This window comes from Coregonus lavaretus (genome assembly GCF_964263955.1).
Source record: "Coregonus lavaretus genome assembly, chromosome: 37".
Taxonomy (NCBI): Eukaryota; Metazoa; Chordata; class Actinopteri; order Salmoniformes; family Salmonidae; genus Coregonus; species Coregonus lavaretus.
In genome coordinates, this window is record NC_140024.1 from 27,279,074 (window position 1) to 27,305,621 (window position 26,548).

Below are 26,548 nucleotides of genomic sequence, written 5' to 3' on the forward strand. Positions count from 1 at the left end.
TTTTGGGCTGCAATTTCTGAGGCGGGTAACTCTAATGAACTTATTCTCTGCAGCAGAGGTAACTCTGGGTCTTCCATTCCTGTGGTGGTCCTCATGAGATCCAATTTCATCATTGCGCTTGATGGTTTTTGCGACTGCACTTGAAGAAACGTTCAAAGTTGACTGACCTTCATGTCTTAAAATAATGATGGACTGTCGTTTCTCTTTGCTTATTTGAGCTGTTCTTGCCATAATATGGACTTTACCAAATAGGGCTATCTTCTGTATACCCCCCCTACCTTGCCACAACACAACTGATTGGCTCAAACGCATTAAGAAGGAAAGTAATTCCACAAATTAACTTTTAAGAAGGCACACCTGTTAATTGAAATGCATTCCAGGTGACTACCTCATTAAGCTGAATGAGAGAATGCCAAGAGTGTGCAAAGCTGTCATCAAGGCAAATGGTGGCAGTCCCCTGTAGCTCAGTTGGTAGAGCATGGCGCTTGCTTGCAATGCCGGGGTTGTGGGTTCGTTTCCCACGGGGGGCCAGTATGAAAAATATATGCACTCACTAACTGTAAGTCGCTCTGGATAAGAGCGTCTGCTAAATGACTAAAATGTAAATGTATTTGAAGAATCTCAAATATATTTAGATTTTTTTAACACTTTTTTGGTTACTACATGATTCCATATGTGTTATATAATAGTTTTGATGTCTTCACTATTATTCTACAATGTAGAAAATAGTAAAAATAAAGAAAAACCCTTGAATGTAGGTGCTGGACAGCGACGGGTGTGTCTCTCTCTGGCGGGAGGCCACACAAACGCTTCACACCACGTGGCTGTTGCCACTCTAATCTGGTGGTCCCTGCGCTCACGACCCACATGGCGTTCCAGGTCTCTGGCAGCCTCTGGAACTGCCGTTCTGCGGCCAACAAGGCAGAGTTCATCTCAGCCTATGCTACCCTCCAGTCCCTCGACTTCTTGGAACTGACGAAATCATGGATTACCACAGAAAACACTGCTACTCCTACTGCTCTTTCCTCGTCTAACCATGTGTTCTCGCATACCCGAGAGCATCTGGTCAGCGCGGCGGTGGCACAGGAATCCTCATCTCTCCAAAGTGGACATTCTCTCTTTTTCCCCTGACCCATCTGTCTATCTCCTCATTTGAATTCCATGCTGTCACAGTCACTAGCCCATTCAAGCTTAACATCCTTGTCATTTATCGCCCTCCTGGTTCCCTTGGAGAGTTCATCAATGAGCTTGACGCCTTGATAAGTTCCTTTCCTGAGGATGGCTCACCCCTCACAGTTCTGGGTGACTTTAACCTCCCTACGTCTGCCTTTGACTCATTTCTCTCTGCCTCCTTCTTTCCACTCCTTTCCTCTTTTGACCTCACCCTCTCACCGTCCCCCCCTACTCACAAGGCAGGCAATACGCTTGACCTAATCTTTACTAGATGCTGTTCTTCTAATAATCTCACTGCAACTCCCCTCCAAGTCTCCGACCACTACCACTACTCTCGCTCTCCTCCAACACTACTCACTCTGCCCCTACTCAGATGGTAATGTGCCGTCGCAACCTTCGCTCTCTCTCTCCCGCTACTCTCTCCTCTTCCATCCTATCATCTCTTCCCTCTGCTAAATCCTTCTCCCTCCGATCTCCTGATTCTGCCTCCTCAACCCTCCTCTACTCCCTTTCTGCATCTTTTGACTCTCTATGTCCCCTATCCTCCCAGCCGGCTCGGTCCTCCCCTCCTGCTCCGTGGCTTGACGACTCATTGCGAGCTCACAGAAGAGGGCTCCGGGCAGCCGAGCGGAAATGGAGGAAAACTAGACGCCCTGCGGACCTGTCATCTTTTCACTCCCTCCTCTCTACATTCTCTTCCTCTGTTTCCACTACTAAAGCCACTTTCTACCACTCTAAATTTCAAGCATCTGCCTCTAACCCTAGGAAGCTCTTTGCCACCTTCTCCTCCCTGCTGAATCCTCCTCCCCCTCCCCCTCCCTCCTCCCTCTCTGTGGATGACTTCGTCAACCATTTTGAAAAGAAGGTTGACGACATCCGATCCTCATTTATTAAGTCAAATGACACCGCTGGTCCTGCTCACACTGCCCTACCCTATGCTTTGACTTCTTTCTCCCCTCTCTCTCCAGATGAAATCTTGCGACTTGTGACAGCCGGCCGCCCAACAACCTGCCCGCTTGACCCTATCCCCTCCTCTCTTCTCCAGACCATTTCCAGAGACCTTCTCCCTTACCTCACCTCACTCATCAACTCATCCTTGACCGCTGGCCATGTCCCTTCCGTCTTCAAGAGAGCGAAAGTTGCACCCCTCCTCAAAAAACTTACTCTCGATCCCTCCGATGTCAACAACTACAGACCAGTATCCCTTCTTTCTTTTCTCTCCAAAACTCTTGAGCGTGCCGTCTCTAGCCAACTCTCCTGCTATCTCTCTCAGAATGACCTTCTTGATCCAAACCAGTCAGGTTTCAAGACTGGTCATTCAACTGAGACTGCTCTTCTCTGTGTCACGGAGGCTCTCCGCACTGCTAAAGCTAACTCTCTCTGCTAAAACATCTCCGGCGCTGCTCACTCTTGGATTGCGTCCTACCTGACAGGTCGCGCCTACCAGGTGGCGTGGCGAGAATCTGTCTCCGCACCACGTGCTCTCACCACTGGTGTCCCCAGGGCTCAGATCTAGGCCCTCTCCTATTCTCTCTATACACCAAGTCACTTGGCTCTGTCATATCCTCACATGGTCTCTCCTATCATTGCTACGCAGACAACACACAATTAATTTTCTCCTTTCCCCCTTCTGATAACCAGGTGGCGAATCGTATCTCTGCATATCTGGCAGACATATCAGTGTGGATGTCGGATCACCACCTCAAGCCCGCTCCATGATCTCGCCATCACGGTTGGCAACTCCATTGTGTCCTCCTCCCAGAGTGCAAAGAGCCTTGGCGTGACCCTGGACAACACCCTGTCGTTCTCTGCTAACATCAAAGCGGTGACCCGATCCTGCAGGTTCATGCTCTACAACATTCGCATAGTACGACCCTACCTTACACAGAAAGCGGCACAGGTCCTAATCCAGGCACTTGTCATCTCCCGTCTGGATTACTGCAACTCGCTGTTGGCTGGCCTCCCTGCCTGTGCCATTAAACCCCTACAACTTATCCAGAACGCCGCAGCCCGTCTGGTGCTCGACCTTCCCAAGTTCTCTCATGTCACCCCCTCCTCCGCACACTCCACTGGCTTCCAGTTGAGGCTCGCATTTACTACAACACCATGGTGTTTGCCTACGGAACTGTGAGGGGAATGGCACCTCCTTACCTTCAGGCTCTGATCAGACCCTACACCCAAACGAGGGCACTACGTTCATCCACCTCTGGCCTGCTAGCTCCCCTACCTCTACAGAAGCACAGTTCCCGCTCAGCCCAGTCAAAGCTATTTGCTGCTCTGGCACCCCAATGGTGGAACAAGCTCCCCCACGACGCCAGGACAGCGGAGTCACTGACCACCTTCCGGAGACACTTGAAACCCTACCTCTTTAAGGAATACTTGGAATAGTATAAAGCGATCCTTCTTGGGTGAGAACCTCCTTCCCTCAGCCAGAGCATTGAAAATGGGTCGTGGATGGGTATTCCAGAATGACAATGACCCAAAACACACGGCCAAGGCAACAAAGAGTGGCTCAAGAAGAAGGACATTAAGGTCCTGGAGTGGCCTAGCCAGTCTCCAGACCTTAATCCCATTGAAAATCTGTGGAGGGAGCTGAAGGTTTGAGTTGCCAAACGTCAGCCTCGAAACCTTAATGACTTGGAGAAGATCTGCAAAGAGGAGTGGGACAAAAAAATCCCTCCTGACATGTGTGCAAACCTGGTGGCCAACTACAAGAAACGTCTGACCTCTGTGATTGCCAACAAGGGTTTTGCCACCAAGTACTAAGTCATGTTTTGTAGAGGGGTCAAATACTTATTTCCCTCATTAAAATGCAAATCAATTTATAACATTTTTGACATGCGTTTTTCTGGATTTTTTTGTTGTTATTCTGTCTCTCTGTCACGCCCTGACTCAGGGGACTCTTATATGTTGAGTCAGGGTGTGTATATTCTATGTTGTGTATATTCTATGTGTGTTATCTTGTATGTGTATATCTATGTTGGCCGGTGTGGTTCCCAATCAGAGGCAGCTGTCGCTCGTTGTCTCTGATTGGGGATCATACTTAGGCAGCCTATTGGCACTAGGTAGTTGTGGGATCTTGTTCCGTGTAAGGTTTGTTGTGTGTCTACCTTAGGACTTCACGTTTCGTTTCGTTTGTTGTTTTGTCGGTTGTTTATTCATTGTCAATAAACATGTATGCATATCACGCTGCGCCTTGGTCTGACCTGTCCTTGAACGAACGTGACAGAAGATCCCACCAATCAAGGACCAAGCAGCGTGCCCAGAAGGAGTAAACGCCTGGGACTCAACAGGAGGTAACCACAGTAGATGTCCTCCTCGGTTGGGGGAGAATTACAGAGGAGGAGGCCGTCCGTTATCGGGAGACGATGAAGGAGAGTGTAGCCGATAAAGGATCCTGGGTGAAGGAGGAAGCCTGGGTAGGAGAGGAGAAATGGCGCCAACAGTGCCGACAACGGAGACCCGAGAGGCAACCCCAAGAATTGTTTTGGGGGGGCACACGGGGTGGACAACGAGGCAGCAGGAGGCCGTGAAAGGGCGGATCTGCAGGTTAAGAGAGGAGGCCACCCCGTTACGGGGGCTGTTAGCTCAGAGGGAGCAGGACTTATCTGGTCAGAGGGAGGCACTACAGGAGGCTCAAAGGGAGAAGGAAATAGTGGAGGCACGGAGAGAGGAGCTGGTTAGGCAGCAGAAGGAGCGGGGGTTAATAAAGGAACCCAGTCCTGCTCCTCGAACCAAGCCAGTGGTGCGTGTCGCCAGTCCGGTCCGGCCTGTTCCTGCTCCTCGCACCAAGCCATTGGTGCGTGTTCCCAGTCCGGCCCGGCCCGTTCCTGCTCCTCGCACCAAGCCAGTGGTGCGTGTTCCCAGTCCGGCCCGGCCCGGCCCGTTCCTGCTCCTCGCACCAAGCCAGTGGTGCGCGTCGCCAGTCCGGCCCGTTCCTGCTCCTCGCACCAAGCCAGTGGTGCGTGTCGCCAGTCCGGCCCGGCCTGTGCCTGCTCCTCGCACCAAGCCAGTGGTGCGTGTTCCTAGTCCGGTCCGGTCCGGCCCGTGCCTGCTCCTCGCACCAGACCAGTGGTGCATGTTTCCAGTCCGGCACGGCCCGTGCCCGTTCCACCGGTGCCTGGTCCGGCACCGGTCAGCGGCTCCACTCCGGAGCCAGAGCAGTCCGCTCCACCGGTGCCTGATCCAGCTCCGGTCAGCTGCTCCACTCCGGAGCCAGAGCAGTTCGCTCCACCGGTGCCCAGTCCAGCTCCGGTCAGCGGCTCCAGTCCGGAGCCTGAGCAGCCCGCTCCACCGTCGTCTGGTCCAGCTCGGGTCAGCGGCTCCAGTCCAGACCCAGACGTCAGCCCCTCTCCAGGTTCGGGGTCTCCCACACCAGGGTCCAGACAGGGCCTGGAGTATCGTGGGAGGAAGGAGAGGGAAAACAGCGCGCCGAGGTCCAGACCAGACCAGGGGCGCAACATGGAGATGGAGAATAAGAGGTCGTCACGCCCGGAGCCGAATCCGCCTCCGAGGCGGAATGCCCACCCGGCCCCTACCCTGTTAGGTGAAGGTTGTGCGGTCGGAGTCCGCACCTTTGGGGGGGGGTACTGTCACGCCCTGCCTCAGGGGACTCTTATATGTTGAGTCAGGGTGTGTATATTCTATGTTGTGTATATTCTATGTGTGTTATCTAGTATGTGTATATCTATGTTGGCCGGTGTGGTTCCCAATCAGAGGCAGCTGTCGCTCGTTGTCTCTGATTGGGGATCATACTTAGGCAGCCTATTGGCACTAGGTAGTTGTGGGATCTTGTTCCGTGTAAGGTTTGTTGTGTGTCTACCTTAGGACTTCACGTTTCGTTTCGTTTGTTGTTTTGTCGGTTGTTTATTCATTGTCAATAAACATGTATGCATATCACGCTGCGCCTTGGTCTGACCTGTCCTTGAACGAACGTGACAATCTCACTGTTCAAATAAACCTACCATTAAAATTATAGACTGATCATGTCTTTGTCAGTGGGCAAACGTACAAAATCAGCAGGGGATCAAATACTTTTTTCCCTCACTGTAAGTCGCTTTGGATAAGAGTGTCTGCTAAATGATGTAATGAGTAGGTGTGTCCAAACTTTTGACTGGTACTGTATATATATATATTTATAACATTTTACAATTGCTAGCAAGCTAATTAATTGATCCTGCATCATGAAATACCTTATTGGTGTAAATAAGTTAATAACTGTCCACATTGTTAGTGACACATTAATTCAGTAGAAGTGGCCCCATGCGTGAATCAAACCCTCAACCCTGGTGTTTCTAGCACTCTCTAACCCACTCATCCATCGGAACCACGTGTTTCTGTGTCATATATTTTACTCATATCAGTTTTTTTGTCTGCAGGCGGTGCATTGGTGGACATCGGTGAGGCCATGAGGCAGATGGCCGACGTGAAGGACTCTCTGGACATCAGCGTCAAACAAAACTTTATCGACCCACTCCAGAACTTACAGGACAAAGACCTCAAGGAAATCACGGTCAGTGGTATATTAGATTTCAGTTGTATTCCATTAGCTTTCAGAACTCAATGGTTGCATCACCAATGGTACCCTATTCCCTTTATAGTGCACTACTTTAGACCAGGGCCCATATGGGATGTGCATAAAAGTTGTATACTTGCAATGTTATTCACAAAGGTGATTTCACAATATGTTTAATTTGTATTAGTCATTTAAAATGTTTCATAACGGTTTTGAGTAAGACCGTCCTCAATTCTTCCTGGGAAGAGCCTCTGTACTCCCCCATAATGCCCCTTTTCAACCATCTCTCCTGATTGTTTTGTGTGCAGCATCACCTGAAGAAGCTGGAGGGGAGGCGGTTAGACTTTGACTATAAGAAGAAGCGTCATGGTAAGGTGCCTGACGAGGAGATCCGCCAGGCGGTGGAGAAGTTTGAGGAGAGCAAAGAGCTGGCCGAGAGGAGCATGTTCAACTTCCTGGAGAACGATGTGAGTGAATAGTAGAGGGATACACTACCTGTGGTAACGGTTCTCTCTCTCTCGCTCTTTCTCTCTGAAAAAGAGTGCCACCATGTGGTGGTCTCCGATAGAGGTGCCGGTTTCGATTATAGGTGCAACTGTCCCAGCGCCCCGGTTAGAGGACGTAAATGACCAGTAGGAGGCTTTATTTCCATACACCAAACAGACACACACACAGTAAAGATGAATAGAATCAGTGAAGGGGGTTTTGTGTTCAGTGACGGACTAACATGCGATTGGGAAGTCCAGGGTGGAGGCTTGTCCTTGTAGGAAGGGTCCAGTGGTGAGTTGTGTTGAGGTGGTGCAGAGTTCTTCTGACCTGTTGTCTCTCTGCACCCCTGTGTCCAACTAAAGAACAGGCAGGAATAAGTCTGTTACCTCACCAGATAGGGCCTGTGATTGGCTGACCAGGTCAGCTGACTGCGTTCCCTGGCAACCTGGTCCCTAACACAGAGGTGTGAAGTGGCCTCTGCTATTGGACAAAGGAGTCAGGTTGAGGCGGGGGATGGTAGCGTCTGCTGCAGCTGAAAAGTCACAGAGTTTGTCTCTATGTCCTAGCCAGAGAGAGGGTTCAGTGAGGGTTTAAGGATTAAAGTTATAGGGTTTTGTACACACTTTCTGTCTCTCTCTGTCTGTGGCACTCGCTGTAGCTCTGAGGCCTAAACACCCTGGTAGCAGAATCAATCAAGCAATGTGGTGCCAGGACAACAACCTCTCCCTCAACGTCAGCAAGACGAAGGAGCTGATCGTGGACTACAGGAAACAGAGGGCCGAGCACACCCCCATTCACATCGATGGGGCTTTAGTGGAGCAGGTCGAGAGCTTCAAGTTCCTCAGTGTCCTTATCACTAAGGAGCTGTAATGGTCCAAACACACCACAACAACGCCTCTTCCCCCTCAGGAGGCTGAAAAGATTTGGCATCCTCAAAAAGTTATACAGCTGCACCATTGAGAGCATCTTGACTGGCTGCATCACCACTTCACCACTTGGTATGGCAACAGCTTGGCATCCAAGGTACTACAGAGGGTAGTGTGGACGGCCCAGTACATCACTGGGGGCAAGCTCCCTGCCATCCAGGACCTCTATACCAGGCGATGTCAGAGGAAGGCCCAACATTTTTTCAAAGACTCCAACCACCCAAGTCATAGGCTGTTCTCTCTGCTACCGCATGGCAAGTGGTACCGATGCACCAAGTCTGGAACCAACAGGACCCTGAACAGCTTCTACCCCCAAGCAACCAAATAGCATTGACCCTTTTTGCACTCACTTTTTTTGACTCATCACAAGACTGCTACTGTTTACTATCTGTCACTTTATTCCTAGTTATATGTACATATCTACCTCAATTACCTCGTATCCCTGCACATCGACTCGGTACTGGTACCCCTTGTATACAGCCAAGTTATTACCTCATACCCCTGCACATCAACTCAGTACTGGTACCCCTTGTATATAGCCAAGTTATTACCTCATACCCCTGCACATCAACTCAGTACTGGTACCCCTTGTATATGGTACCCCTCAGTACTGGTACCCCCAAAATCCGTAAACATGGGTACCCTCATAGATATCATCCTGACTAACATACCCTCTAAATACACCTCAGCTGTCTTCAACCAGGATCTCAGCGATCACTGCCTTATTGCCTGCGTCCGTAACGGGTCCGCGGTCAAACGACCACCCCTCATCACTGTCAAACGCTCCCTAAAACACTTTAGCGAGGAGGCCTTCCTAATTGACCTGGCCCAGGTATCCTGGATGGATATAGATCTCATTCCGTCAGTAGAGGATGCCTGGTTGTTCCTTAAAAGTAATTTCCTCTCAATCTTAAATAAACATGCCCCATTCAAAAAATACAGAACTAAGAACCGATATAGCCCCTGGTTCTCCTCAGACTTGACTGCCCTTGACCAGCACAAAAACATCCTGTGGCGTACAGCATTAGCATCAAATAGCCCCCGCGATATGCAACTTTTCAGGGAAGTTAGGAACCAATATACACAAGCAGTCAGGAAAGCAAAGGCTAACTTGTTCAAACAGAAATTTGCATCCTGTAGCACTAACTCCAAAAAGTTTTGGGACACTGTAAAGTCCATGGAGAATAAGAGCACTTCCTCCCAGCTGCCCACTGCACTGAGGCTAGGAAACACTATCACCACCGACAAATCTACAATAATCGAGAATTTCAACAAGCATTTTGCTACAGCTGGCCATGCTTTCCATCTGGCTACCACTAACCCGGCCACCAACTCTGCACCCTCTGCTGCAACTTGCCCATGCCCCCCCCGCTTCTCCTTCACACAAATTCAGACAGCTGATGTTTTGAAAGCGCTGCAAAATCTGGACCCCTACAAATCAGCTGGGCTAGACAATCTGGACCCTTTCTTTCTAAAACTAGCCGCTGAAATTGTCGCTAACCCTATTACTAGTCTGTTTAACCTCTCTTTCATAATGTCTGAGATCCCCAGAGATTGGAAAGCTGCCGCGGTCATCCCCCTCTTCAAAGGGGGTGACACTCTAGATCCAAACTGCTACAGACCTATATCCATCCTGCCATGCCTTTCGAAAGTATTCGAAAGCCAAGTTAACAAACAGATCATCGACCATTTCGAATACCACCGTACCTTCTCCGCTATGCAATCCGGTTTCCGAGCTGGTCACGGGTGCACTTCAGCCACGCTCAAGGTCCTAAACAATATTATAACCGCGATTGATAATAGACAGTACTGTGCAGCCGTCTTCATCGACCTGGCCAAGGCTTTCGACTCTGTCAACCACCGCATTCTTATTGGCAGACTAAATAGCCTTGGTTTCTCAAATGACTGCCTCGCCTGGTTCACCAACTACTTCTCAGATAGAGTTCAGTGTGTCAAATCGGAGGGCCTGTTGTCTGGACCTATGGCAGTCTCTATGGGGGTGCCACAGGGTTCAATTCTTGGGCCGACACTTTTCTCCGTGTATATCAATGATGTTGCTCTTGCTGCTGGTGACTCTCTGATCCACCTCTACGCAGACGACACCATTTTGTATACATCTGGCCCTTCATTGGACACTGTGTTAACAAACCTCCAAACGAGCTTCAATGCCATACAACAATCCTTCAGTAGCCTCCAACTGCTCTTAAACACTAGTAAAACTAAATGCATGCTTTTCAATCGAACGCTGCTGGCACCCGCCCACCCGACTAGAATCACCACTCTCGACGGGTCTGACCTAGAGTATGTGGACAACTACAAATACCTAGGTGTCTGGTTAGACTGTAAACTCAACTTCCAGACTCACATAAAGAATCTCCAATCCAAAGTTAAATCTAGAATCGGCTTCCTATTTCGCAATAAAGCCTCCTTCACTCATGCTGCCAAACATGCCCTCGTAAAACTGACTATCCTACCGATCCTTGACTTCGGCGATGTAATTTACAAAATAGCCTCCAACACTCTACTCAGCAAATTGGATGTAGTCTATCACAGTGCCATCCGTTTTGTCTCCAAAGCCCCATACACTACCCACCACTGTGACCTGTACGCTCTTGTTGGCTGGTCCTCACTACATGTTCGTCGTCAAACCCACTGGCTCCAGGCCATCTATAAATCACTGCTAGGCAAATCCCCGCCTTATCTTAGCTCATTGGTCACCATAGCAGCACCCACCCGTAGTCTACGCTCCAGCAGGTATATCTCACTGGTCATTCCCAAAGCCAACACCTCCTTTGGCCGCCATTCCTTCCAGTTCTCTGCTGCCAATGACTGGAACGAATTGCAAAAATCTCTGAAGCTGGAGACTCTTATCTCCCTTAATAACTTTAAGCATCAGTTGTCAGAGCACCTTACCGATCACTGCACCTGTACACAGCCCATCCGAAATTAGCCCACCCAACTACCTCATCCCTATATTATTTATTTTGCTCTTTTGCACCCCAGTATCTCTATTTGCACATAATCTCTTGCACATCTAGCATTCCAGTGTTAATACTATTGTAATTATTCTGCACTATAGCCTATTTATTGCCTTACCTCCATAACTTGCTACATTTGCACACACTGTATATATATTTTCTGTTGTATTTTCTGACTTTATGTTTTTTTTCCCCATATGTAACTCTGTTGTTTTATTGCACTACTTTGCTTTATCTTGGCCAGGTCGCAGTTGTAAATGAGAACTTGTTCTCAACTGCCTTACCTGGTTAAATAAAGGTGAAATAAAAAAAATAAAAAAAATATAGCCAAGTTATCGTTACTCATTGTGTATCTATTAATACTTTTATTATTACGTGTTTTACCTTTTTATTATTTTTCTATGTTCTTTCTCTCTGCATTGTTGGGAAGGGCCAGTAAGTAAGAATTTCACTGTTAGTCCACACCTGTTGTTTACCAAGCATGTAACAAATACAATTTGATTTGAATCAATCAGTCAGTCAATCAATCAATCCCTCAACCAAATGTATTTGTATATCCCGTATTTACAACAATAGTTGTCACAAAGTACAGCACTTTACAGTACAATCGCAATGTCAATCTTACCAAGAAATAGTTTGCTAAATTTTCTTCATCCAACATAAAAAGAGCTTGATAAGATCGATAATATTCTTGTGTTCTATGTTTCGTAGGTGGAGCAGGTGAGTCAGCTGTCAGCGTTGGTTGAAGCGGCGTTAGACTACCACCGCCAGTCCTTGGAGATCCTAGAAGACCTCAACACCCAATTACAGACCAGGCAACTAACTAACTACAGCTATCACACTCCACAGTCCCTAAACAGCCTGTCTCCTCATCTCCTTCTCTTCATCTGTACTGATGTGAAAGAACTGGACATGTGAAAGCTACTCCCTAGTGAGCACCCACCATTTTGCTTTCACCTTTTCAGTTTTCAATTCAGTCATTCTGGTTCAAGTTGAAATTCACTGCCTGAATTCAAAAATCGTCCTCAGTTCACATTCTAATTGCACTAAATTGAAAACCAAATTGAAGGAAAGCCAACCAATTGAATGAAAACCAACCAGTTGAAGGAAACAGGACAAGGACAGGAGGAAACCACTTTAGACTATGCAGCCAGTGATGTACACATGTTGCCGGGCCAAAGTGAATAACATCATAATGCCTCTCACAGGATATCCTCAGCCAGAAGTCGCCCGAAGAGAGAGTTTAAACAAAAATCCATCATGAGCAGCATTGAGACCATAGACAACACTCAGCACAATGGACTATCATATAGCTCCTCACTCAAGTCCTCAGGTACAGTGTGTGTGTGTGTGTGTGTGTGTGTGTGTGTGTGTGTGTGTGTGTGTGTGTGTACCAATTCTGCTCACATTAGTTTTGATCAACCCCATCCATTTGTCCATGTTATCCTTTCACCCATTGTTATTTTTCCCAAATCATTTCATGTTATATTTCTCTATGGTTCTTTCCAGACAACCAGATCAACCACACAGTAAATGGAAATGGCAAAAGTAGGTATACTTGGACTGATCACATCAAACAGGTGTCGCACCCATACACTTAATCATAGTAGTCTCATGAATGGTTTATTCTGACTCTCTAGAGATAATCTGTCAAAACTCTTGTGAAGTCTGGCTCCATCAATGTAACTTTCATAAAAGCTGTTTTTCTGCCCTCTTGTGGTTAGAGAGTACAAACCTCCATGACAATTAAACAAAACATGCTAAGAGTGCTCTGGGTTAAACCATTAGTGGGGAAAATGCCAAACTGACCCAGGATCAGCGTCTAAGGTTAACTTCACACTACACCGCTAAGAGCAGTAGAAATTGTGATTCTCAATAGCACACTGAAAGAATCACATCTGTAATAGGTTTAAAAGATGACGATAAAAGCTTTTATCCACTCAGATTAAAGTTTGTGTCAGTCAGTTTATTATTCATTAATCAGATATTGGTTGCTGTTTCAACCATGACAGGTGTCATCATGCCATGTGTAGGGTAGGGTTGCAAAATTCACGTAAATTTCAACAACAACAAAAATCCAGAAACCCCGGTTTGGAAGATTCCTGGAATCAGGATTGAAAAAGCAGTACATCCGGGGTAGCTTCTTTGGGGATTTCTGTACAACCTGGGAATTTTAGGAAAGTTACAGGCATTGTGTTTGTTGGTGCTTGTCTCAGCTTCCATCTCCATGTTTCTCCATCCATCTCTCACCCAGCTGATCCCTTCACCACCGTCCCCCTGTCCTGGCCAGAGAGTCCCACTTTCAACGGCCACCGTGAGTAACACACACACACACACACACACACACACACACACACACTCACTCCCTCTCATACTGTCACTATCACACCCATCTCTGTTTGTCTTAATGTGTTGGATTTGTTTTGCTCCACCAACCCACATCAGATCCTTATCAGAGGAAAATACACTCCTGGGAACATGCTAGTGTCTGACAGTTCTCTGTTATTCTCCCTCTCCTCCTATCCCCATCCCCCATCCCCCATCCCCCCTCTCCCCTTCTCCTCCTTCTCCTCCCTCCCTCTCCCCCCTCTCCCCTCTCCCCTCTCACCCCTTTCCCCTTCCCCCCTCTCCTCCCTCCCTCCCTCACCTCCCTCTCCCCCCTCTCCCCCCTTACCCCTTCTCCTCCCTCCCTTCCTCTCCCCCTCCCCCTTCTCCTCCCTCCCCCCTCCCTCCCCCCTTCCCCCCCTCCCTCACCCCTTCTCCTCCCTCCCTCACCCCTTCTCCTCCCTCCCTCCCTCCCTCCCCCCTCTCCTTCCTCCCTCCCTCCCTCCCTCCCTCCCTCACCCCTCCCTCCCTCACCCCTTCTCCTCCCTCCCTCCCAACATCCCTCACCCCTCCCTCCCTCACCCCTTCTCCTCCCTCCCTCCCACCCTCACCCCTTCTCCTCCCTCCCTTACCCCTTCTCCCCCCTCCCTCCCTCCCTCACCCCTTCTCCTTCCCCCTCTCCCTCCCTCATCCCTTCTCCTCCCCCCTCTCCCCTCTCACCCCTTCTCCTCCCCCCTCTCCCTCCCTCACCCCTTCTCCTCCCTCCCTCCAGAGTTGGAGGTGCTGGACCAGCCGTGTGCCAGGGCCCTGTATGACTTTGAGCCGGAGAACGATGGCGAGCTGGGCTTCAAGGAGGGTGACATCATCATCCTCACCAACCAGATAGATGACAACTGGTACGAAGGCATGATAAACGGAGACTCTGGCTTCTTCCCAATCAACTATGTGGAGGTTATCGTACCCCTGCCCCAGTGAGACAGGACCGGACAGGACACCACCCAACCAGGGACCAACCTCCAGAGCACAAACCTCCTCACAGCCCCCCCTAGTCCCTAGTCCCTATGTACCTGTGGAGATTTGAGAGGATTTTGCTGTTTTGATCTGGGAGCTATTTCCATATAGATTGTACCTGTCGAATCTGCTCAGATCTCCACAAGTGCATAGGGCGTAGGTTCTAGGGGTCGATTTGGGATTAGGCCACAGTGTCCATTTCATCATTTCATCCAATCCCCACCCTCAAGCCTCCAGTCATCAGCCCCCAGTCCCTACCCTTACACCCTCAGCCTTAGAAAGTCAGTACTGAATCTCAAATCGACCCTATACCCTAGACACTTTTGTAGATCTGAAAAGATTGGACAGGTATAAGCAATGAAGTGGACATTCTAACCAGTCTATCAGAAGGCAGGGTGAAGCAAATGTAATATTGTTAATACCAATCCAATAGGCGTGTATAGGGGTTAGAGGGTATAAGGGTTTATTTGGGATTTCAGCACAACTCTCAGCAACAACAACTCTTAGCACAAACCTACGTCTAATTTATTGTCAAATCTACATCTAATCGCTAGTCCCCAGACCACAACCCTCCAATACCCCAGCACCCACACAGCACTTAGCCTCCAGCCCCGCCCCCAGCCCCCCGCCCCCAGCCCCCTAACCACAAACTCGATGAAATTGTCATATGAAATTGATCACAACACAGTTCATCAACGTCCTCCTCAGATGACGACGCCTTGCTTTTCACCACGGTCATTCAATAAGTGTTCCTCTTTTCTCTTTGTCTTTAATATTTATTTTCTACAATGTTCTTTTCATGGTTTGTGAAATGTGAAAATCAGGGTTCCTCCCCCAAACAGACAAGACAACTAAAAGAATCACCTGAAAATCGCTGTGTATGGGAAACCACTTTTGGGTTGAAATATTTTGTGGTTGTAAACTGAAGAAAAGTCATGCCAGGTTATCAAAGATGATGTTTTCTCATCATCCGCCACCATGAGAAAACAAAATCTCCTGGAGTCTCCTGGAAAAATCCCCATTGCTACTGTACGTCTCCGTTTGGTTTTCCTGTGTAACTTTTCTTCAAGTGTTGATGTTGAGTTAGGATTGGTCTTTTTGTTCCTTTTCTCTGCTGTTATCTGTAGGGCCAGGAGTTATGCCTGACCATGTTACCTGACCAAGACAAACTCTGGTCCCTAGTTATAGGTTATTATAGGCTATAACGTGTCCAGAGTTGTTCCTGTTGTCTGTCTCTCTGTACCTCCCTCTGCCTGCCTGCCCGCCTGCCTGTTGTGCTCTTAAGTGTTACCCCAAACACATCTTTTTAAACTGTAAGGAACTGATTTTACAACTCTGAATGTCCTTCTCTCTCTGTGTTTACATGGTCTGGTCTTTCGGTGACATAAAGACTCCTCTAAGGACTGTACCACTGTTCTGTGTCAGACAGGGGTGAATGCCTTGACCCACTTGGACCGTTTAAGTCCTTTTAAAATTGTCTGTATTGCACTGAAGCTTTAGACTCGGAACGCGCACCTATGGACAAGCACATACTGTATGTTTTCTAGCTTTCTCCTCGAGCATTGCACTTTCTATATCCTTCACGATGAGAAGAAATACCTATATCATGTCTGTAAAGTTATCGCTATGGTGAATATATAGATTGATATGGACCACGATATGTACTGTATGTGATGAAACAGTTTGTGCGCCATGTAACGTTAGACCACCATTGTAGATTGTCTCAAAATTATAGACATTAAAGGCACACTCTGTCACCTTTCTTTCCCCGGTGGTAGCACCACAAAGTACTTACACACAAACCAAACTAAAATTGTTTGATTCACATCAATCAAGCTCTTCTTTTTCTTTGTAATTTGCACTTGCAAAGACTCTCAACCCTCCAAAACAAACAAGTGTTATCTAAGGCCGCACAGGTGACCAGAAATAGAAGCAATGAAGTGTGCCTTTAATGATATGCCTGGCTAGTATCATGTCTGAAGTCTGATAACCCTGGGCTTATTTAGGAAGTGCAGCATTGCTCTGACCTGACCTTCTAAGTAACACATCTCTACATCCTGATGGTTGGTTTTAAACTGACAATAGCCCCTCTCTCTCTCTCTCTGTCTGCTGAGAATGACATTTATCAGAGCCCTAAAATAAGTATTATGTACTGTGTATATATAGCTCTGGAGTTTATATGTTCACCATTCAACAGAATGAATAACTCCAGAATGATTGAACAACAACGCCATATCTGAATCATCATCATGTATGGTCATTTTTATTTTATTTAAAAAGCCACATTCCCTCTACCCAAAAGTCTGGATTGGGTATTTCTACCAAAATACACTTAAACATTCTCAATCGTCTTCTTTCGCTAAGTATAACCCTTTCTGGACCAACTACACTAACTAAACAAGAAGGGGAAATATAGGACCATGTCCAAAGGCGTCTAAAGGGAATACTCTGTGTTGATATTGCTAGTGAAAATGGAAAAACCCTGTTTGCATGGTTTCTTTTAAAAAGACTGTAGCCATGGATTTGATTGTGAGAGAGAAAAAAACGCTAGATATTTTGTAGGAGGCAGCATAAGAAATGGAAAAACCTTCAATTTGGAAGAGGATTGTTCTAAAGCTCAACCATTCTGTTCTGTAATAGCCTTCTGCTTTCTTAAGGTGTCTGTCTGATGGTCGACAGTGTGTGTGTGTGTGTGTGTGTGTGTGTGTGTGTCCGTCCCATTTGGGACAAAGCCACTGTGTCATGATTGAGATGACACTTTCCCAACACTATAGCTGAACTAAATGTCCATCTCCACTGTTAGCTCTCTCTCTGCTTTACTTAACCAGCTCTGAAACCACTCTGTTCAGTATCACTTCACCACAAAGTTAGTCAATGGACACTGGCTGTTCATACTTAATGACGTCCTTTTTCGTCTTTTTTTTTTTTTTGTAACATAATCTATACAAAAAGGTGTTTTATGGATGTTATAAATGAATATATTAATATGTACTGTATATTGCGTAAATAAATGAAAAGTAAATACTGAGCCATCTTTGATGTAATTGCCTCTTGATATTGTTTTAGAAATTGTTTAAAAACATTTAACGTTTGCCTTTTTAGTTTTTATAGACCAGTGATTCCCAAATGGCAGGTGAGGGCTGAATTATTTTGGGTTGTGGCTGGAACAAGTTCTATTTCTTCTAGCTTTATAGTCAATAATTTTGAGTCAGTAAAAATGAGTCACTATTCCTAAAGGTTTTGGTGGGTCATAAATGCTTGAGAACCACAGTTCTAAACAGCACAGTGCTGAGGGAAGCTTGATCAAATGTTCGCTCATATCCACACCTCAGACACTCAGGTACTCTGTTTGGTGTATTTTCTCTATTTTCTTGGGAAACAACATTACCAGTGATGAGTACCACAGTATCATCTGTATGGACTTTCAAATACAGTGTAGCATTAGTCATTCCCTAGTAGTTGTCATGGAATAATGCCAAAGCACTATACAGCGTTTCCGTTCGTTCAATCATATCCAGACCTCGGTACTGCGTAGCTTGGATTCCCAGCCCTCCCCCTTGCTCTTCAGAACCTGTGTCTCTGCTCTCTGGAGCTCCTGGTTGTTGGGAAGCTGCAGCCCTGTCTCTATCCCAGCCTCAGGCTCCTTATTAAATGGGGGACAGTTCCCCGCACAGGTCCAGTCAGGCCGGTGGTCGACTACCAGATCCAAGGTCGGTAGCAACGTCGTACTGGTGACGTCCCTAAGCCCGAGAGACGACGTCAGTGAGGGGCTGTCGGGAGCGAAAGTCTCAAAGGTTTCGTAACCCCCTTTCTCTACCCCATAATTACCCCATGATCCGCCCTCCTTGAGCCTCACTGAGAGTTTGATCTTCTTCCATCCTAGATGATTAAGCTCCAGAAGGTTGAGGAGGATGCAGAAAACCCCCACGCAGAACATGAAGAGGAGGAAGATGGTTTTCTCCGTGGGCCGTGACACGTAGCAGTCCACGGGCTGCGTGCAGGGTGCGGCCTTGCACAAAAAGTGGACGGGCACGCAGAAGCCGAAGAGAAACCATTGAGCCATGACAAAGCCCACCTCCAGCAGCGCCCGGAAACACACATGGAACACATAGTACTTGGAAAGGACGCCTCTGGTTCCCCCTCCACCTCCAGGACCCCCTGGCGCATCATAGTGGCTATTCCTGTAGACGCGAGCCCTGGCCTGGGTTAGAGACACGGCGGTGGTGGCTGTGGTGGCTGTAGTGGTGGCAGCTCCCTTTAGGAGGCTATGACTCTGGGCAGTGATTCCCTCCAAGACATTGGCCAAGCTGTGACCTAAGTGCCGGTGCGAACGAATGGAGCAGCTATCCGAGTCGCAGCTCCGGTTGAATGCCTCTCGACCTCCATCCTTCCCCCCGTCTCGAGGCAAGTCCCTTGGGTTAACCCCCTGGCCCAGCCCCCCGTGTCCCTGCGGCAGCTTCGACAGATTATGCCACGTATATATGATAAAACAGAGAGATGGAGTCGAGACACTGATGATGTGGAAGACCCAGAAGCGCGGCTGTGAGATGGGGGCGAAGGCGTCATAGCAGACAGTGGCACAGCCCGGCTGCAGGGTGTTGCACACAAACATCTCCTGCTCGTCGGCGTACACGTCCTCAATCGCCACGGCAATGATGAGGAGGCGAAAGATCACCATGACGGTGAGCCAGAGGCGTCCAATCATGGTGGAGTGCTGGTGGACGGCGTCCAGGAGACGTTTGAGGAGCGTCCACTCCGTCATGATGGCTGCCGATGGCTGTCTTCCTCTCTGAAAGACAAGATGGCTCCAATACTGTCTCAGTCTGGGCGGTACCAGTCCAAGACACCTCCACCCCTGGATTCAATGTGGGCAGCTTCTAGAGATCCACACTAGTCCTGGATAGCTTGCCTGGAACACAGCGGTCTAGGAACACAGCGGTCTAGGAACACAGCGGTCTAGGAACAAAGCGGTCTAGGAACAAAGCGGTCTAGGAACACAGCGGTCTAGGAACACAGCGGTCTAGGAACACAGCGGTCTAGGAACACAGCGGTCTAGGAACACAGCGGTCTCATCCACACCTCCATGCTCTTCCTTGGTTTTAGAACAGATATAGCCCTGGATCTGCTCTTCCACTGGATGCACTGACATACAGCACTCTGACTGCTGGTGTCCTGCTGCCTCGGGGAAGAAGGACGAGCTGCCTGGTGTAGCCTACAGCGGCATGTAAAGCGCCTTGAGCACTGGAAAAGCGTTATACACATCCAATCAATTATAGTGTAGGCAGATCCAGTTCTCCTCTCTGTCAGTCCTGGATGTACAGGGAACAGGTGCTGTAGATCCACTGAAGCCCTGGATAGCTTGCCTGGAACACACAGCGGTCAAAGAAGGGCAACACCTCCCCTCATCCAGCCTCATTTGTTGTAGATGTAATATAGCCCTGGATCCTTTCTTCCCCTGGCTGTACTGGCAACTCCAACACTCCTCTGGGTCCACTCCAACCCTGGCTCTCTTAGGAGGAAATACCTGAGGACTGTCACTCTGAGCTGGGGTTAATGGTACACCAGCCGTCCTGTAGTACAAGATTCTTAGGATATCCACTGGTTGTAGATCCACTGGAGTCCTGACTCCTCTGTAGATAGACAGGCAGGCACTCTCCTGTCTCCTGGCCCTGTCTCTGAACCAGAGAAGTGGCGTCATCTCTGCAAGTGAGCCATCCCATCCCGGGACTTCTTCAAAGATAAGGAACGGTTCTAAACACACACACACACACACACACACACACAAATTCATGGACGCACACACAAAAACAGTCTCACACACACACACATTCATAGACGGACACAAAGACACACACATGCATTTGCACACACACACACACCCTAGCCAGCTGGACGAACGGCCACTTGACACGACTCCCATGGTATGCCCTCTCCCTCTCTCTCTTGTCTTCAGGGTTCCATTTTAAACCCCCTTCTAAGAGACTCTTCCTACTTTAGAGAGCTCACTGATAGTGCTGGCTGATATACATTCTTTATAGATTACTCTGCAGCCTGAAGATACAGCAATGAGCAATGAGCTTGTCCATTAATGGACATTAACTTATAAATGTTACCCTGATTCAGAATCCAAACATAGGTATTTTATAAATGTTACCCTGATTCAGAATCCAAACATAGGTATTTTATAAATGTTACCCTGATTCAGAATCCAAACAGAGGTATTTTATAAATGTTACCCTGATTCAGAATCCAAACATAGGTATTTTATAAATGTTACCCTGATTCAGAATCCAAACAGAGGTATTTTATAAATGTTACCCTGATTCAGAATCCAAACAGAGGTATTTTATAAATGTTACCCTGATTCAGAATCCAAACAGAGGTATTTTATAAATGTTACCCTGATTCAGAATCCAAACATAGGTATTTTATAAATGTTAACCTGATTCAGAATCCAAACAGAGGTATTTTATAAATGTTACCCTGATTCAGAATCCAAACATAGGTATTTTATAAATGTTACCCTGATTCAGAATCCAAACATAGGTATTTTATAAATGTTACCCTGATTCAGAATCCAAACAGAAGTATTTTATAAATGTTACCCTGATTCAGAATCCAAACAGAGGTATTTTATAAATGTTACCCTGATTCAGAATCCAAACAGAGGTATTTTATAAATGTTACCCTGATTCAGAATCCAAACAGAGGTATTTTATAAATGTTACCCTGATTCAGAATCCAAACAGAGGTATTTTATAAATGTTACCCTGATGCAGAATCCAAACAGAGGTATTTTATAAATGTTACCCTGATTCAGAATCCAAACAGAGGTATTTTATAAATGTTACCCTGATTCAGAATCCAAACAGAGGTATTTTATAAATGTTACCCTGATTCAGAATCCAAACAGAGGTATTTTATAAATGTTACCCTGATTCAGAATCCAAACAGAGGTATTTTATAAATGTTACCCTGATTCAGAATCCAAACAGAGGTATTTTATAAATGTTACCCTGATTCAGAATCCAAACAGAGGTATTTTATAAATGTTACCCTGATTCAGAATCCAAACAGAGGTATTTTATAAATGTTACCCTGATTCAGAATCCAAACAGAGGTATTTTATAAATGTTACCCTGATGCAGAATCCAAACAGAGGTATTTTATAAATGTTACCCTGATTCAGAATCCAAACAGAGGTATTTTATAAATGTTACCCTGATTCAGAATCCAAACAGAGGTATTATTCGTTATCACAGACTGAAAAGTTTAAAAGCATTTTGACACTTTTGACTTGAAGAAAGCACTAACTTGATTTCTTGGAACCTTGAATACTGTTGGTTTATTTGGTTGAATATGCAAATTGTTTATTACATTTGTGTATTCATGTTTAGGATATCAACTTTATTTAAATAGATTATGAATGACTATAAAACGTTTTTCTGTCTCTTAGTAAATGTAACGGTTTTTAACCCTTAGCTTACGAGATGGAACCTTGTATAAAAACCACACTTTCAATGGGAAATTAATGCTTGCTTTAGGATTGCAAAATTCCAGTAACTTTCTCCAAATTCACTGGAGGATTCACTGGAGGATTTCCCGTTATTCTCATCCTTATTCCAAGAATGTTCCAAACAGAATTTCTGGAAAACTTGGGAATTTTGGTAAAGTTACCAGAATTGTGCAACCTTAGCTCGCTTACATTCCACCAAAATAAGGTCAGAAATAGAGAGATTCAGGGTAAAACAACAGACAGTAAAGTCAATCATGTTTTATCTTCTGTCTTCTTGTTGTGACTGCTCCTGTCTGATCACTAGCCAATCCTGGTATCAGTGCTTTAAAAAAGACCCTTGAAAGGTCTGCCACCATCAAATGACAGAGCCCCCCCAGATAAAACACTCACTGAACCGTAAGCTTACTTCAAACAGCCTTGGCTAGCCATGTCTGACTGTCTGTCTGTCTGGGTCTCAGCTCTCTCTATCTGTCTGTCTGTCTGGGTCTCAGCTCTCTCTATCTGTCTGTCTGTCTGGGTCTCAGCTCTGTCTATCTGTCTGTCTGTCCGGGTCTCAGCTCTCTCTATCTGTCTATCTGTATGGGTCTCAGCTCTCTCTATCTGTCTGTCTGTCTGGGTCTCAGCTCTCTCTATCTGTCTGTCTGTCTGTCTGTCTGTCTGGGTCTCAGCTCTCTCTATCTGTCTGTCTGTCAGGGTCTCAGCTCTCTCTATCTGTCTGTCTGTTTGGGTCTCAGCTCTGTCTATCTGTCTGTCTGGGTCTCAGCTCTCTCTATCTGTCTGGGTCTCAGCTCTGTCTATCTGTCTGTCTGTCTGGGTCTCAGCTCTGTCTATATGTCTGTCTGTCTGGGTCTCAGCTCTCTCTATCTGTCTGTCTGTCTGGGTCTCAGCTCTGTCTATCTGTCTGTCTGTCCGGGTCTCAGCTCTCTCTATCTGTCTGTCTGTCTGGGTCTCAGCTCTGTCTATCTGTCTGTCTGTCTGGGTCTCAGCTCTCTCTGTCTGTCTGTACGGTTGTCTGACTGTCTGTCTGTCTGGGTCTCAGCTCTCTCTGTCTGTCTGTACGGTTGTCTGACTGTCTGTCTGTCTGGGTCTCAGCTCTGTCTATCTGTCTGTCTGTCTGGGTCTCAGCTCTCTCTATCTGTCTGTCTGTCTGGGTCTCAGCTCTGTCTATCTGTCTGTCTGTCCGGGTCTCAGCTCTCTCTATCTGTCTGTCTGTCTGGGTCTCAGCTCTGTCTATCTGTCTGTCTGTCTGGGTCTCAGCTCTCTCTGTCTGTCTGTACGGTTGTCTGACTGTCTGTCTGTCTGGGTCTCAGCTCTCTCTGTCTGTCTGTACGGTTGTCTGACTGTCTGTCTGTCTGGGTCTCAGCTCTATCTGTCTGTCTGTACGGTTGTCTGACTGTCTGTCTGTCAATCTGTCTGTCTGCTTGTCTGCCTGTCGATCGTTGGGTCTGTCTGTCCTGGTCCCAGCACTCTGTCACACAATGTCAGCTTAACAGAGGTAAAAATGACCTGAATATAGTGGGTCGCACTCAATCAACAAAACACCCTCCCCACAGAGACCAAGAGGACAGACCAATGCATTCTATATTTACATATTTTATGGTGGTTAGGGCACTTCACGAGAGGAGGGATCCATTGGAGTTAACCCTCTGTGTGCACTCTGTGGAGTGGCCCCTCAAGTCGTCCCCTAGGGGGATTACAGGGGCCACGTCCCCTCCTAGACAAAGGCAGTGAACTCAGGAGCCAGGCAGAGAGATAGAGAGCGAGAGAGAGCAAGAGCGAGAGAGAGAGAGAGAGAGAGAGAGAGAGAGAGTGAGAGAGAGAGAGAGAGCGTGAGAGAGAGCGTGAGAGAGAGAGAGCGTGAGAGAGAGAGAGAGAGCGAGAGAGTGCGTGAAAAAGAGAGAGAGAGAGAGCGTGAGAGAGAGAGAGCGTGAGAGAGAGAGAGAGAGCGCGTGAGAGAGAGAGAGAGAGAGAGAGAGAGAGAGCTAGAGAGAGAGAGAGAGTGGTGATGAGACACAACAACACCACCCTCACCTTAAACCCCTGCCCCCACCCTCACCCCCTGCCCCCTGCCCCTACCCTCACCGTAAACCCCTGCCCCCTGCCCCCTCCCTCACCCTAAACCCCTGCTCCCTGCCCCCACCCTCACCCTAAACCCCTGCCCCCCACCCTCACCCCCTGCCCCCTGCCCCCTGCCCCCTCCCTCACCCTAAACCCCTGCTCCCTGCCCCCACCCTCACCCTAAACCCCTGCCCCCCACCCTCACCCCCTGCCCCCTGCCCCCTGCCCCTACCCTCACCCTAAACCCCTGCCCCCTGCCCCCACCCTCACCCCAAACCCCTGCCCCCTGCCCCCACCCTCACCCTAAACCCCTGCCCCCTGCCCCCACCCTCACCCTAAACCCCTGCCCCCACCCTCACCCCCTGCCCCCTGCCCCACCCTCACCCTAAACCCCTGCCCCCTGCCCCCACCCTCACCCCCACCCTAAACCCCTGCCCCCACCCTCACCCTAACCACGTTGCGACGGACCCCCCTTATAAAAATAGGAAGTCTTTTGTCCAATGCGGTGTGACGTTGGGGGTCATTTGTGGTGTTTATATTCCGGGAGGTAATCTGTCGCGTCTGGGGTTCTGTGTGCTACTGTTGCAGGAGTGTCAAAGGAATTATCCACCATCTCCGGTTGTTCATGACAGAATGCCCAAGGATGTCCGTAACTCTGTATACCCTCTGGGCTTTGTCAAGAGGCAGCCAGTGAATGAATGGCAGATAGGATTAGAAGGAGAGAGAGGGGGTAGGGGGGAGAGAAAGGAGGAGATAGGAGGAGAGCATGTGAGAGAGAGAGAGAGAGAGAGAGAGACAGAGAGAGAGAGAGAGAGAGAGAGAGAGAGAGAGAGAGAGAGAGAGAGAGAGAGAGAGAGAGAGAGAGAGAGAGAGAGAGAGAGAGAGAGAGAGAGAGAGAGAGAGAGAGAGAGAGAGAGAGAGAAGAGAGAGAGAGAGAGAGAGAGAGAGAGAGACAGAGACAGAGACAGAGAGACCAGCTTTGCCAGTCCAAGAGTAAGTCTCTCTTCAGAGTGTTTTTCTCAGAGTGTTTTTCTCCAGCAATACTTTCCTCTGGGCTTAGAGTGAACATATAAAGAGACTAGAAGCCATATAGATATGAATGGAAAGGCTTCTTTTATTGGCCTTGCCCGCTGACTACTAATCTCTACTCTCGCAGACAGTGGAAGACGCTTTCTCACGTTCTCCCAGTTTATAGGCTACAAAATCTTCCTCCCTGACACTCAAGATATTGCAACAGTTTCTCTCCCCCTATTGTGAATGATTTCAACATTTTATTGATATAATTGTTTTCGACACCCTGAGTATTTATCTTTACAAGTCAAATCAATCTCAGTTTGGTGATAGAAGCAGAAAGTGTTTTCACAAGGCAGGACCAAAGAACCAACTGTCTTTACTAAATATTCTAAAAAAAATGAAATCCATGTAATCCCAGTTCAAAGAAAAGGACTGACTACAAACTAAAATGGTATGACTGTCTGGATATACATCTCCCCCCAAAATGATTTTACTTCCTAATAAACTAGAAAATCCCCAGGAAAATATCAATGTTTATCGAAGTCAGCTGGCTTACTTATAGGATCCTGCTTTGTGATGCACCCCTCTGATGTCATTCTGTAGCCTACCTAAATAGTTCTTCCATCCTGCCCTCGTTGCCTCATTGAGTAGGCTCTCAGACACAGACAACTGGAGAGTCTGAGCTGCGGGCTCTGTGGGAGATGTATTAAACACTTTACAGTCTGCTGCCTCCATTGACAGTCATGACAGAGTGTCAGACCTATTGAATTCTATAGTCAAGGCTTAGGTTATCTGCTATGAGGAATGTGTTAAAAGATCTCCATCCCACTTTGAATTTCCTCTGACTGAATAGATGGTCACAGCAAGTGTGCTCTCCCAACTGCAGAAATATAAACACTCACATGCATGCACCCAGGCACTCACACACACACGTGACTGAACACACACACACACACACACACACACACACACCGCTGACAAGTGTTACATCAGGTTTCAGGCTCAATAAGATGGTTTTTTAGCAACAAGAGACAACGTCCCTCTTCAAACCTTCCATATTTACTACACAACTTCATGTGTGCTGTCACTTAAAACATTTTTAACCATCTATCTGGAGACCAGCGATGAAAATGTACCTTTTGGCTACGTAGATCTGACAAATGAACAGAAACATGTATTAATGTGCATTGTGCTATGAAATATAAATACATCATGATAAAGTAAAAGAGGAACAAAACTATTGCATCATTATACAGGACACTGTCTCTGTCAAAATAGAATACAAAAATGAAGTATAACAAAACTCCTCTTTCCTCATCTTAAGAATGAATGTGTACTTCCCTGTCAAATTAATAATATAAACCAAAATGAAAGAGTAGACCGAAACCCTTGCCTCAGCCACCACCTTCGCTCCTCCATGGAAGGTTTATTCTAGCAGCATTACCATACGGACCGAGACGAGGGCTCAGTGAGTGAAAGGGCCTTGGTTGAGGCTGTCTGTAACAGGATTATGGGGATATTATGGTGAGGAGGAGTGGCTCCC

At 47.3% G+C, this 26,548-nt stretch overlaps 2 protein-coding genes across 2 annotated transcripts in view; one reads left to right on the forward strand and one right to left on the reverse strand.

The window, feature by feature from the left end:
- LOC311111610 (endophilin-A3-like) overlaps positions 1-15,042 on the forward strand; it is a 58,975-nt gene extending 43,933 nt beyond the window's left edge. The window contains exons 5-11 of the mRNA XM_084154379.1: positions 6,552-6,685; positions 6,997-7,155; positions 11,793-11,896; positions 12,290-12,414; positions 12,591-12,629; positions 13,336-13,395; positions 14,179-15,042. Coding sequence (XP_084010505.1) covers positions 6,552-6,685; positions 6,997-7,155; positions 11,793-11,896; positions 12,290-12,414; positions 12,591-12,629; positions 13,336-13,395; positions 14,179-14,381 — 824 coding nt within the window. The 3' untranslated portion in view covers positions 14,382-15,042. The remainder of the gene's footprint in view (positions 1-6,551; positions 6,686-6,996; positions 7,156-11,792; positions 11,897-12,289; positions 12,415-12,590; positions 12,630-13,335; positions 13,396-14,178) is intronic.
- Positions 15,043-17,925: 2,883 nt separating this feature from the next.
- On the reverse strand, positions 17,926-19,179 carry LOC311111592 (gap junction delta-2 protein-like; the record flags this gene model as incomplete). The annotated part of the gene is made up of 1 exon (XM_084154359.1): positions 17,926-19,179. The coding sequence occupies one exon, from the start codon at positions 19,177-19,179 to the stop codon at positions 17,926-17,928; it is 1,254 nt and encodes a 417-aa protein (XP_084010485.1).
- Between the last annotated feature and the right edge of the window lie 7,369 nt (positions 19,180-26,548).